At 35.6% G+C, this 14,747-nt stretch overlaps 2 protein-coding genes across 2 annotated transcripts; both read left to right on the forward strand.

The window, feature by feature from the left end:
• The first annotated feature begins 5,027 nt into the window (after positions 1-5,027).
• LOC106653578 (gastrula zinc finger protein xFG20-1-like) lies at positions 5,028-6,861 on the forward strand. The gene is made up of 4 exons (XM_023458714.1): positions 5,028-5,113; positions 5,188-5,299; positions 5,382-5,835; positions 6,728-6,861. Exons 1-4 carry the CDS (start codon positions 5,088-5,090, stop codon positions 6,859-6,861), a joined length of 726 nt encoding a protein of 241 aa, XP_023314482.1. The 5' UTR covers positions 5,028-5,087.
• A 5,540-nt stretch (positions 6,862-12,401) lies between these two features.
• On the forward strand, positions 12,402-13,457 carry LOC106653640 (zinc finger protein 99-like). Its single transcript, XM_014373157.2, has one exon. The coding sequence runs from the start codon at positions 12,402-12,404 to the stop codon at positions 13,455-13,457; it is 1,056 nt and encodes a 351-aa protein (XP_014228643.1).
• The last annotated feature ends 1,290 nt before the right edge of the window (positions 13,458-14,747 follow it).

Genomic DNA, 14,747 nt, shown 5'->3' on the forward strand with positions numbered 1-14,747 from the left:
GACATCGGCTACATCAGGAGCGTCTACTTCGCGGCGGACGTTCGGGCCAACGAGCTCTACAACAGGCATCTGCGCAAGTACGGCCGATACTGATCGGCGCGGCCGTTTCGTTCAATCTCGTTTCTTTCTTTGCGAAAAAAAAAGTATGTTTCTCAATTGATCCAATATATGTATTTTTAATCTGCAAAAAAAATTGAACTGCTGTGTTGTTAATTGCCCCTGAATTTTTATCCATCCTAAATCGAGCCTTATGATAATTCTTTAACTAATTGATTTCAATATCGTACACTATTTCATACTAAACGTATACGTCTGAATCGATCTTTAACAATATCGAACGAATCCAAGATTTTTACCCTTTCATCGCTGGAAGCAACTGAAAAGTTCAAAAAACATAATCACATTGCCCGGTCTTTACCAGTGGATGACTTACGAAAATAAATTTGGTCGCTCCTCGCGACGCTGCTACAAATTTCAGAACAGAAACCGATCCGACAGTGAAGAGTTCTAGACTCGATTTTCGTGCTTGGCAGTAATTAACTCACTGCGAATCTGTAACGTTTTTCGTCAATTATACGCTCAGTTAAGGTAGTTGATTTTTGAAAACTCGACGAAAGAAAATCGGAATCATTTAAATAAGATTTTAGATTGGATCAAAGTATTGAGGATGAGGATTTATCAATTATCAATTAGAAAAAATTTTTGGGTTTAAATTAAATTGTTCAACTGATTTTCACATTGGTATTTTCAGTGAAAAATTATTGTCACACTCTCTCTTCATGCCTCTCTTGGCAAATATAATTAAGTGTCCGTCAGCAAATTTATCAAAATCTTACACCTTATAGGGCATGTTTGATCAAATCGGAGCCACGTGACTTTTACAAAAAGTCCAGTTGCCAACTAAACGCTCACCCTCATTAATGGTTTGAATCAAAACATTATGAATTCTTAGTTGATCATTGCACAAGACAAAAACTTTCCGGAGAGTAGTAATTGGCAGCCGTCTGTTTAAAAAATAAAGCACCAAATACGATAGTAAAAAAAGGTTTAACGAGATTATTTTGGCACAATTTTTATTGAAGTTTTATAAAAACTTGTGCTTGAACAGTAATATAAGTAGCTATATATTGTTACAGTGGTCAAGAAAAAATCCAGCGCTCAGATATAACTGCAATGAGTTAAAGTAATTCGTATAAGTAACAAATTATTCATAAATACTAGAGTATCATCTGACGTGAATTTTCGATTATGATAAAAAAGCGATTGAAAAATTATCAAAGAGTTTGTAATACAGCAAGCCATTACAATAAAATTGTATTATCATGATAAACATGGTTATCATAGACATTTAGGAGTTAATATATTCTGGAATTTACACGGAAGAAAGAAGGAAGTCGAAGTGCTGCTGAGACGGGGCGCCCAGCCGCGTTTGGCCAACAAAAACGGATGGACGCCTTTACACGCTATTTGCCAGAGACACGCTCTTCTTACACGTGATTATTATGACAATGACTTGGTGGATATATTCTTCGAGGTCGCTGACGAAATGAATCAGCTGGTACAAATCGACGTGGAGGACAAGTTGGGCCGGACACCCCTTCAATTGGCGGCGACGGATTTCAACTCGAGCTTGGTCGATGTCCTCTTGGATCGTGGGGCCGATCTATCAAGCTTCGTTTTCCTAACCGAGAGTTATTTTGGCAAACAATCGTATCTCCTTCATGGTGATCAATTGAGACTAGCAATCGGCGCTCCGGCCGTCGTCCGTAGCCTCGAAAAAAGGGGATACGAGTTGGACCAAAGCGACGCGCTGATGATCGCGAAATTGTTTTCCGAGCATGAATTATTCGAGAAATCGGGGCATCTTGAAAAATGTTGTCTCAACGACGAGGAGTTCGCGAGCAAAGCAAAAAAGTTGATGATCAATCCGAGCCTGTCGCTCTACGAACTGATTCAGTTACCGGCCGAAGAGGTGGCGAAAATTTTTACGTACGCGGACTACTCGAAGCTCGAAGAATCTTACATTTGGTGCGCACTTCCTAGAGAGAGCAAAGATGCTTGTATCATGCATCTGTGCGAGATGACCTCGAGAAAGTTTTTCCAGCAGTGGGCCCTGGATTATTTCGTGGATCTCCTGCATTACCGACTGCCAGTCGATTGCTGCGAGCCAATCTTGAAACAGCTTACGAATCAAGATTTATACAATATTTACTTGGCGGCTGCAGGCCAAAAATCAAAATAGGAAAAAATGTTATCGTCGTATTTTTCTTATTTTAATTTGAAATAAATAAATTTAATCAATGATTCTCGATTATTATACTGACAAGTACTCGATGTACTATCTTCATTACCACTTTATTTTATCCATACATAATTTATTATCGTCGCTAAAAACAAAGAGTAAAACAATAAAATGTAGGTTTATAAAAACTTGAACGCGTGTCACTTAAATTATAAATGAAAGTATAAACCTACATTCTCGCTGTGATAGCTATAGTACACATGCATTATTTACATTTATGTAAAAATTTCAACATCGTATCGAGTACATCGACTGCTAAAACCTTCGTTCTGAAGGTGAACTTTTTTATGGAATATAGGAAAAATATATTAGCAGTTTTTTATTAGAATCGTGTAGTATAGGATAATCTTAAATTAGTTATCCGATACAAATAATAAAATTCGAATTATAGTATTGAACCATTGGCAATGTATTACGGTAGTTTTCTCAAAAAAAAAGTAACTATCGATAAAAGGTCTTGAAATTTTAACCAAATATTATTGACAGTGCTTTTCATATGTGTGAGAAATTTCAGGAGCTTTAACCAAACAATTTTCGAAGTATAATTAATCAAAAATCGGTACTTTAACACGGGACCCCTATATGCTTGCGTGTCGAAAAGACGCTATTTTGTGTGATTATAAAAAAACGCATCGATATAGTAATTTTCAAAAACTAGAAGATGATTGTTGAGTATGTACTGAAACATAGCTCAAAAACTGGAAAAATTAGACCATACAGTTTTTAAGAAAAGTTAATGTAAAAACATTACAAAAATAAAAATTTAAACTGTTTGACCTGAAACCCACTATTAAAGGTTTTTAGGGTCATTCTAAACAAAAACGTACTCTTGCATATTTTCTCTAAAATCTATTTTGTACCAGCTATAAACGATTCCAATTTAAACAATTTCAAGCAATAAAACTTTGCGATTTTTTATCTCAATAAGTATGAACTCTACGAAAAATATAAAAAGATTTTTTCAGATTTTTCAGATTTCTTCTAAACATATGCGGGGCACTTATGAATGGACTTTCCGAAATTTAAGAAAAAAATGACCGAAAAATTAAATTTTTTCATGTAAAATCATATTCACAAGTCGATACTGATTGCAGCATTCGATTTTACAAATAAAATTACGTAAGAAATCGTCGTGTTAACATAGATTTTACCCTCAAAGCACAGCAGGTAAACTATAATCTTTTTAACACTGCGGGCGCAGAACACGGGTTTTCTAACCTTAGAGCGTCAGAAAACTCTAGTTTCTCGCAAGCAGAGTTAGAAAATATCGTTTGCAACTAGTCCGCGAGGAAGTTGACTCATCCAGGAGTTGTTTTCACCCGAGCGTAGCGAGGGTGCAAAGACTCCTGGATGAGTCAACTGCTTCGCGCACTTGTTACAAAATATACTATTTATTGAGCGATGCTATCAAATTTTCTCACCCCGTTATCAAAGTCAAAAAATCGGTCGACAACTACATAAAGCACCTAACGACATCAGGTAAAAGAGAAACTTCATGTTCTTATTTCAAACCAAAGGATTCTGTCGGTGCTGCCAATATGAAACATTTTTTTTTCAAAACGCACCACGGTAACGTGCAGTATGCAATTATGAAAGTCCAATCGATCGCGCGCGGCACGATCCGCCCAATTATTAGACGAAATTATCATATTTTTTACAATAAAACTTACGAATAAAGTCGGCTTCGGGTTGGTTCACAACTGCTGCAATCGTCGATGTAGCGCAAAGCATCGACGCGACAAGGAGCAGAAAAATCGGCTGCAGAAATGCGACCTTCATCGTGATAGACGAAATTATTAAAAAGAAGAAGAAATTTCGATTCAGTTACTCTCGATGCTGATACATTTCACGAGCGCCGCGTCGATGTTTTATATACGTATGCGAGCACACTTGGACACGAGCCTCGCAGCCGTCGTTGCATGATTAATTGCACACCGAAGAAGTAAACATGGCGTTAATTAATTGACGAGTGTGCAGAAAAAATTTGAAATTCGATGTAACAACACGATGCGTCCACTCGCCTACGCGTAAACGATTTTTATTTTACGATTAATCATTCTGATATTGGATTCATCCTTGGACGATTGCGATGGCATTTGCAAACGCGATCCACTCTCGCGCTTACTGACCATTTGAAAAGATACGATCGTGCGTGCAGAAAATGAAAAAACTAAGAGAAAATTAAGTTTCAGTATTACTGAATGAGCTTTGAAAGCAAAAAAACTTTGTAGTTTGACAGCTTTCATGGCATACATCGCTTACGTTACTACAAGGATATCGAAATTTGATATCGAAGCCATGCAAAAATTGATCTGAAAATCATTTAAACGAATTAAAAACGTAGATAAATGGGAAATGAAAAATCGAGATCTCTACAACAAATATGCCGCTTTACTTAACTACACGCGCCTAACATTACGTAACTGAGGTAGGGGTGCATTGACACGAGTACAAGATTGACAACCGCCTCAGTTACGTATATTATTTTTCATCATCGAGTTCAGGCAGTCGATTTTAAGATTTTCCCGCACGCTGTGATGAAAACATATTTTTCAATTCACAATTTCTTTGTAATACAATTCAGAGAAAATTTCTAATGGATTATTACGCCGGAGATCTATAGTATGATTTCTCCAATAATAAATAGTAAGTTTAGAGTGTCTCTGTTGACATAAATTTTCTCAAACTTTCATTTCACGATTTGTAAATACGATCAAGTTACCTAGTTCGATGTGTAACATCATTACAGAACAATTAGTCGTTGATCAAGTTCCGAGTAAAAAACATGGACTTCAATGGCGTACATATCAGGTAATTTTCATTTTCTGGAGAATGAAATTTAAAAAAAAATGGCATAATACTTTATATTATTGGGAATATTGCAGAGTGAAGGAGGAGCCAGATGATGATTCCCCGATCGAAAATGATGATTATCAGATAATTGACAATGCACACGATGCGAACACTAAAGAATCCTTGCGATGTCGAGAAAATTTTGTAAGTGTTCATATAGCACTGTTTATAGCTGACATTTTCAACAACAATTTTCCCTAATCTTGAATTCAAATTATTTTTCTAGACTCGTGGCCCTGACGATATCGAAGTAGAATTCGAATGTAAGGACGAGAAGCTCGACATTAATTTATTAACAGTCAGAAAGATAGAGGACGATTATCCAGATCATTTGCAGCATATGGAAAATAGTTACGATAATAAAACCCAAAAGAAAATTAAAAAAGAAATTGAGGACGAAATAAAAGAAGAATTGAATTCGGATGATGAACTCAGTGATGCATTTGATGCAAATGAAAAAACATTTGCTCAAAAAATTCTATGCGAAACTCAAACTGATAAATTACGCATTCGTGCCAAACATCCATGTAATATATGCGGTAAAAAATTTTCACGAAAAGATAATCTCAAGATCCACATCGATGCAGTTCATAATGGTGTTAAACATGAATGTGGTATATGTGGAAAGACATTCACACAAAAAGGAGATCTCAAGATTCACATCGATGCAATTCATAATGGTATTAAACATGCGTGTGGTACATGTGGAAAGACATTCACACAAAAAGGAAAGCTCAAAATTCACATCGATGCGATGCATAATGATAAGGCACCTACTTGCGAAATGTGCGGAAAGAAATTCGCATACAAGAGTGGTCTCAAACTCCACATGGATGCAGTGCACAATAAGATAACTTACACATGTAATGCGTGCGGTAAAAAATTTGCACGAAAAGATAGTCTCATAGTCCACATCGATTCAGTACATAATAATGTTAAACATGCATGTGGTATGTGTGGAAATACATTTACACAAAAATGTGCTCTCAAAAGACACATCGATGCAATGCATAATGGTATGGCACCTACTTTCGAAGTGTGCGGAAAGACATTCACGCAAAAAGGAGATCTCAAGAGGCATATCGATGGACATAATGGTGTTAAACATGCGTGTGGTACTTGTGGAAAGACATTCAAACACAATGGTACTCTCAAAATTCACATCGATGCGATGCATAATGGTATGGCACCTGCATGCGAATTGTGCGGAAAGAAATTTCAAACGAAGGATAAACTCAAGATCCATATCGATGGAGTACATAATGGTGTTAAACATGCGTGTGGTGTGTGTGGAAAGACATATACTCAAAAAGGAGATCTCAAAGTCCACATCGATGTGATTCATAAAGGTATGGCACCTACTTGCGAAATATGTAGTAATACATTTGCACGTAAGAGTAGTCTCAAACGCCAAATGGATGCAGTGCATAATAAGATAACTTACGCATGTAATACGTGCGGCAAGACATTTTCTCAAAAAAATCGTCACGTAACTCACATTAAAACGCAGCATGAAGACATTGCATAAGTTATCTGTGGAGAAAAATTTAAACATAGAAAATATCTATACAGACACATCAAAAGTGAGCATAAGGGCAATACCCAATCACGAGATCAAAGCAAAAGATCATAGAACGTCTATCAGTACCATGCAAAATGATGAAATATCGAGACAAACGAGTAGCCGTAAAACTGCCATCGAATAGCGCATCACTCTCGCATTACCACCCAATAAATGTATCAAGTGTACTTTGAAATTTTGTAAAAAACAATTACTATTATATTTTGGATCACTTCTATGTTTTCCATCTGACTGCTTAAGAAACGATCAAATTTAAGTAAATTGATAAACTATTTTTATTACAAAAAAACATGATGTTTCATTTGAATCAATCTATATCTATAATTTTTATCGATCTGTTCGGTTTTCTTAAACATACAAATTATAAAATGAAGATTTTCGCAGAAGGTGAATCTTGCATAAAAAGACAAATTAATTATTCATAATCGTCGTTACGACATCGCTGACTTTACGATTTGTCGCACAATTTTTCACGATACGCCTCACGCGAATCCAAAAGAATTACAAGAGTTCTCCCCCTCGCACGCGCTTCTTCGTCGAAAATATGTGTTCCAACTATACAACAACATATCTAACGTCGCATTTTCTCACAGATAAGAAAAAAGTAAGAAACTCGTCGTCGATTACGCATATTACAGGGCCCTAGCCATAAGTGCTGTGTGTAATATCTCGTGCGTCTGTGATCCATGCACTATAATACGGTGTAACGAGTGGCATAATCATCGGCGCACACAACAACCAACCGTATGCAGCATGTATACAAGTAGATGTTTCGTATTTATTTTTTTCCCAAAGTTTTTATAAATACACAATTGCCGCAAGGATACATCGATTCTGGGCATCTTGTATACAGACCGAAATCAATAACGAGACATAAGCTTGCTCGCACGCGGGTTGACGTTATTTCTCGCTCGAAAAAAAGTCGCTCGCCTCTCGTTAGCTCTTGTCACTCTGTTGATGTATTAAATTCATTCCTCGAGGGCTAGGCTCATACCCTTTAGCTAAGCATAAGATGAACTTCAGCTACTTGCATTGCAATTTTTCTTCCATATACTATTCATTTATTGGTTTCAACTAATAGTATATTCTAGATATATCTAGATAATAGTATATCTAATTTTTTCTACTTCATTCAAATGTGTTTTTTTCTAACAAACATTTCATTTTATTATTTTTATAACTGAGTCTTACATTAATCGGTTTTAAATAATTATTTCAAGATATAGACGATCAAAAATGAGTTTCATAGTTAAAATAAATATTATAGTTGTAACGGCCAGATTAAAATATTACCTACAATAATTTTTTTGAAAAAAGAAAAAAAAACGATTACCACTATGATAAACAATTAAATTACGTTTGCTTTTAGATAAATTTTCACTAATTAAGTTACTGAAAATCAAAAAAAAAGAAGACTTCATAAAAGTTATTAAATGGTTAAGAAAAAATGTACCCTTGTAAATCTTCTCAATTTTCTTACTGACAGCGAAAATGAATATTTTAACTGAATTTCATGCACACAAATAAACTATTGCGACGACGATTACAAAACTTTTCCGAATACTTTCTCGGTTCAAAGTTGAAATTTCATTCAGTTCGCGTGTCTTTGGTAGAGCTTGAAAATTTAGGCACATATGTACAGATCGTCGAGAGTCGTGCCTTGTGGGAGTTTTGCACGTCCTTTTATTAACCCGTTTCGGGCCAAACGGACGAAATTTTAGTTATTTTTTCACTCGCTGTAAACTCTGTGAAAAAATTATGTGAGAAATGTCAGAATAGTCATAACCGACGTAAAATTTTATGAACTTTTCGAATCTGACGTCACAATTGTCAAAAAAGTTGATGTGGAAAATTTATGAACAATTAAACAATAAAAAACACGATTTTTTTGAAAAAAAATTTGATTTGATCCGAATTTTCGAGTCGAAACAGACTTGCTCTATAGGTCTAACACGTTTTTTTGCGTCCATTTTTTTAGTGACAAAACTGAACATTGTAGCACGTCGATATTAATTTTTTCCATCTTACAAAGCCTGTGCTCGCCAGTGCCACAGTCTCACTGAAGTAGAATAGATGACCCTTTCATATTATGAATAGGGCTGTGCGAGTATCCGATTTTTTGAGTTTTACTCGACTCGAACTCGACTCGCCGAGTTCGAGTCGAGTTCGAGTCGAGTCGGGAAAATTCGAGTACTCGAGTTTTTTCGAATACTCGATTTTTTCTCGAGTACTCGAGTTTTTTCGGGTACTCGAATTTTTTCGAATAATCGATTCTTTTCGAGTACTCGCAATGTATTTAAATTTTAAGTAAATAAATGGTGAATCAACAGTCTCTAGACCACCTCTCTTTGTGTGTACATGCTTATAAGTTTGATATTCGCAGCGGATTGGATTGGAAGAAGAAAATAATTTAATTGTACCGCACTTCATCACACTAACAATCACGTACACACAAAAGGAGGGGTCTAGAGACTGTTAATTCATCATTTATTCACTTAAAACTTGAATATATTGCGAGTATTCGAAAAAACTCGATTACTCGAAAAAACTCGAGTACCCGAAAAAACTCGAGTACCCGAAAAAACTCGAGTACTCGACAAAAACGCGAGTACCCGAATCAACTCGAGTACTCAAAAAATCGAGTACTCGACTCGAACTCGAGGAAACAACTCGAACTCGACGAGTCGAGTTTTTTCGAGTACTCGCACAGCCCTAATTATGAAACTCCTTTTTTATTAAAACTGAAGCTCCTCGCTTATAATAAATAAACTTTTCCAGCCTGTACAAAAAATAATTTTAGCTACAGATCTCTAGATACACACTTAAATTCTGTACATAATCAGATCAAACCATTCCAGTGTGAAATTTGTCACAAATCATTTGGATTTTCAAGCGATTTGAAAAGGCACATGGATGCAGTTCATGAACGTAGAAAACCCTTTGAATGCGAGATTTGTCACAAATCGTTTAGTCGCAAGGATACCCTCAAAACGCATATAACTACAGTACATAATTGTAGCCAATCCTTCGAGTGCGAGATTTGTCACAAATCATTTGGACAGCAAGGAAATCTCAATGTGAATGTGGAACCATTTGGACAAAAAATTCACCAGATTAATCATATTAATTCATAAAACATATGCGTAGCAAACCCTTAGAATGCGAGATTTGCCAATAATCATATTGTCTCAAAGGAACTCTAGACATATAAATTCAGTACATAATCAGACCAAATCATTCGAGTGTAACATTTGTCACAAATCATTTGGACAACATGGAAATCTCAAATCTCACTTAAATGCAGTGCATAGTCGAAATAAACCTTTTGATCGTGAGATTTGTCATAAATCATTTGGACAAAAAGGTACTCTCAAAAAATTACAATAGTTCAGTACATAACTGGAGCAAACTCTTCGAATTTGACATCTGTCACAAATCTTTTTTTTTCGAAGTCACTTCAAACGTCCCTCAATGGCAGTGCATAAACAAACCATCAACTAAAAAGCAACCTGAAGAAACATTTAATGACAATACATTATCAGAAATAACCTTTTGAATATGAAATTTTCCTGAAGACATTTTGCGACGAAATAAAAACTTCTGCAATGACATGAGTACGGTGTATGCTACGAAATTTTATAACAACATTCATAATATATATCTTTTGATTTTGTGAAAAATAAAGTATGTCAACATGTTATCAATTTAGTCGCGATTTTGAAAAACCGTTCATATCATTTGATTGAATAATGATTCGCATTTATGGCTCCCCGTTGTTTCCATTGTATGCGTATCTCAGCTCTTGTACATTAACCCATGAACGTCCAAAGCGACGAAAATGTTTTTCACAATCGACACGATTTTTTTACATGTTTTAGGCATAAAAAAAACTTTATTTGTATATAGATTCGGAATATGAACTTTATTTGTATATAGACCGGAAATTAATATCAAGCCTCTCAATTTGTGTTGTATCGTACGATGTGTTTACATTGTTGCTTTGGCTCTTGACTCGACGCGACGGGTAAGAAATCGGATCGTATTTCGAGTCGTATCGACTCGAGCAAGCGATTCTCGTGGAAAAAAGCCAATTAGTGAGTGCGTGAAAAATGCTAGCCCCGGAAGAGCAAAACTTAATTGACAAGGCCAACTTGAGGCTCCAAGAACTGAGCCGCGAAGAAGCCGAACAACTCATGATCGACGGAATCCAGAGCATGACCGAACAGGAAATTCGAGCGAGGATAGTTCCGGCGAAGGTCCAATTTGTGATCGACTCCAACTACACGGACGAGCCCGAGCTGGGCGAGGACGGCCAGCCTCTGTTGCGTCGCACCACCGCGATACATCACGCGGACAGACGCGGCCTGTACTGGATCGTCTGGGATCTCTTGATGACGATATACGACGCGAATTACACCGACGAATTCGGAGTGTCGCATTTTCACCTGGCCTGCAAGTACAACTTCCGGGAGTTCGTGGACAAATTTCTCCGCGAAGGGGTGCATCCCGATTGCCTCCCGCCAGAGCCGAGCGCGAACTCGGTCGATCCTCCGATATTTCTGGCTGCGGCCAACGACGACGCGGGTTTGATGGAATTATTGTTTTTGAATGGGGCCGATCCAGCTTTAAAAAGCCAAAATAAAGAGACAGCTTGGGACGCTTACCGCCGCGTATCGAAGGCTGCACTGGCCAAGATGAAAAAAAGGAGAGCACGATACTCGAGAAAGTTTCGAATGAGAACGTGAAAAATGTTGCAAGACAGTCCTGTAAAGCTATTTTACTAGCTGTATTCGCGTATATATAATTACGAAAATAAAAGTATTCACTTCGGCGAATTTTTAAAAATAAATCAATTAAGAAGTTTTGATACAACGTCTGGTTTCATATTTTTATAAACTTTGCATCGCGTGTTTGAAATATTTACAGGTAGAAGCTCGTACAAGTAAGTTATTTTTCGCGTTGAAATAAGATGTAAGGAGAGAAATTGAATTGAAGAAAAGTAAAGATACGATATTCTTTGTCAACTCAATTTCTTGATCAGCTGTTGGACAGGCACGATTCCTGGTTTTCGAGACATTTTTCATCCCGAAGAAATTTATTGGCGAAGAATGCGTTATTTCAAGGCTTACGATTCGAATGGAAGGAAAAATTATTTACGAATAAGGTTAATCACGTCTGAATGTAGTCAATCATGTATTGCACACTCACCGACGCGATATAAGCTGCCAATTATCTGCTGCAAAAAAATCATCGAGAAGCTTTCGAACGAAAATTTGTTACATATTTGCTTGGCAGACGATGGCCAAAATTAATAACAAGTTACTTAATAAATAAGTATTAAATTAGACAGTACACGAAATATGCATAAATATTCGTACATAAAAGCGAATATAAAAAATATCACAATGAATTTTTTATGATTATCGCATGTACAGTTCATTAAAGTGTTTGCCTTGAAAATTAAGTGTTAAAATTGAAATACTTGCAACTAAAAATATACTTCTGTAGTGACTCGACAAATTAGTTTCGATGTAAACAGACTTTCAACGGCTGAATGTATGAGTTCAAAGTATACGTAAGATGTGAAACGAAGACAGTATGTAAATAGTAGCACCAGTCGATAGACGGTATAATTTAAAAGTAAAAAGTTGAGAGATTTTTACAATGTCAGCTTCGGAAAAGCAAAGATTAGAAAGTAAAAGTGGCAATTTACGTCACAAATGCGACGAGTGTGGTAAGATTTTCTTAACTGAGAAAAAATTGGACGATCACATAAATGGAGTTCATTTGAAACAGAGAAATTTTGTTTGCGAAAATTGTGGACGATCTTTTGCCACAAGGCGTGGTTTGAAAATCCATGATATAAATGTCCATCAAAAGATAAAAAATTTCACGTGCGATACGTGTGGAAAGGCTTTTAGTTACAAAAGAGTCTTGGATGAGCACATTACTACAGTTCATGAAAAAATTAAAGATCACAAATGCGAAGAGTGTGGCATGTCTTTTGGACGAAAGTGGACTCTGACGAGGCACATAGATGCAGTTCATTTGAAACCCATAGAAAAAGTATGTAACGAATGTGGAAAGTTCTTTGGTGATAAAAGTACAGTCAAAACACACGTGGCCACAGTTCATGAAAAAATCAAAGATCACAAGTGCGAAGAGTGTGGTAAGTCTTTTGGACTAAAGCCCAATCTGATGAGACACATAGATGTAGTTCATTTAAAACTCAAAGAGCATATATGCTTCGAGTGTGACAAGTCTTTTGGGCTAAAGTGTGTTCTGATGAGGCACATAGATGCAGTTCATTTGAAACTCAAAGAGAACATTTGCAAAGAATGTGGGACAGCTTTTCTTCGTAAAAGTGACTTGAATAAACACATTATTACAGTTCATGAAAAAATCAAAGACCACCAATGCTTCGAGTGTGGTAAGTCTTTTGGACTAAAGCCCAATCTGATGAGACACATAGATGTAGTTCATTTGAAATTTAAAGAGCATACGTGTGGAGAATGTGGAAAGTCTTTTGTTGAAAAAAATAAGTTGAATGAACACATTTCCGCAGTTCATGAAAAAATCAAAGATTACAAATGCGAAGAATGTGGTAAATCTTTTGGACGAAAAGGTTCTTTGATGAAGCACATAGATTTAGTTCATTTGAAACTCAAAGAGCATCTGTCAAAGAATGCGGAAAAACCTTTAGAAAGAATAGAGATGTGAAGAGACACATGATTGCAGTCCATCAAAAAATTAAAAATTAGCTACCTGACGTGTTTTTGGGTACAGTTTGACAGCAGATCACGATTGAAGTGAATTCAAGTATCTCTAATGAATGAATAAATCAAAACAGTTGCTGACGTGAAAAAAGTTTCTGTTGCACATCGTATAATTGTAACCGAGTTCAAGAACACGAATACAATAATATCTGAAGAGTAATGAAAAATTTGCCTAAATCATTTTCTTCACAAAAGTGACGAAAAACTGGCCATTCCTTCTATTCATCGACTCGAATAACTCAAAAATATAGCATCGTAGTCTGCGAATACTATACATTATTAATTTTTTTAATATTTTTTCCTGTATTGACTCAAACTTTTGTTCAAAATATACGACACTAAAAAATTTTTTTAATCGTCAGAATATTCTCATGTTTAAGAATAATGCTCATTCCTATTTGTAAATAAATTTTTCTGATATAAAAAATTAGGAACTCATTGACAATGAAATTACGATGTGCTGAAATTTTATAAAAAAATGTACAATAGTCAAAAATAAAAAATAATATTTCGCAATTTTATAATAAAATTTAAAATTAGATTAACGAACAATTTAAAATTAATTGTAATCAAACATTGGAACTTATCTTAATTCAGGCTTAAATTATTATGTAAAAATTAATTTACCTTCAACGCGAACCAAAAAAGCACAAAACAAATAATTATAAATAACGCTTTTATGATATTATTAAGTTGAAAAACAGTTGAAAATTAATTGCAACCAATAAATTACTTTATAAAATTAATTTCAAAACAAAATTTTTGCGATAAAATTAATATAAATATCTGTATAAATATAGCAATTCTCAATAAATTTTTGAAAATAGACAACTTTGTTCTCGCCCCATTCGCAGTTCCAAATAAGACGAGCGAAAAATCCTCAGCTGCTCTCAGCATTATGAGCTGCACGAATCGAGTTCACAAAAAATGAAAAGAAAAATGAAACATCTCAACGACAAAGTGCGAAGGTATAAGGATAGTTGATAGCAGGTTGGACACAATCATCTCGGCGAAATTGAAATTTTAAAAACATGGTTGTAAGTATCTGTATTTATTTACAATTGTCAATCATCCTTTATTCTCGTCATTGTGGCCTGCTTCATCTTTGCAAACTTTTTGGTGTTTTGCCACTTTCGTGGACTGTATTTTGTTTTCTTCACAAATGGCTTTGAATCCCAAATTTCATCTCGCATTTGTCTCCTATGTTATACTTTGTGACCTTTATGAACAGTCC

The sequence above is a fragment of the Trichogramma pretiosum genome, unplaced genomic scaffold, assembly GCF_000599845.2.
Source record: "Trichogramma pretiosum strain Unisexual culture from Peru unplaced genomic scaffold, Tpre_2.0 scaffold75, whole genome shotgun sequence".
NCBI classification, from domain to species: Eukaryota; Metazoa; Arthropoda; class Insecta; order Hymenoptera; family Trichogrammatidae; genus Trichogramma; species Trichogramma pretiosum.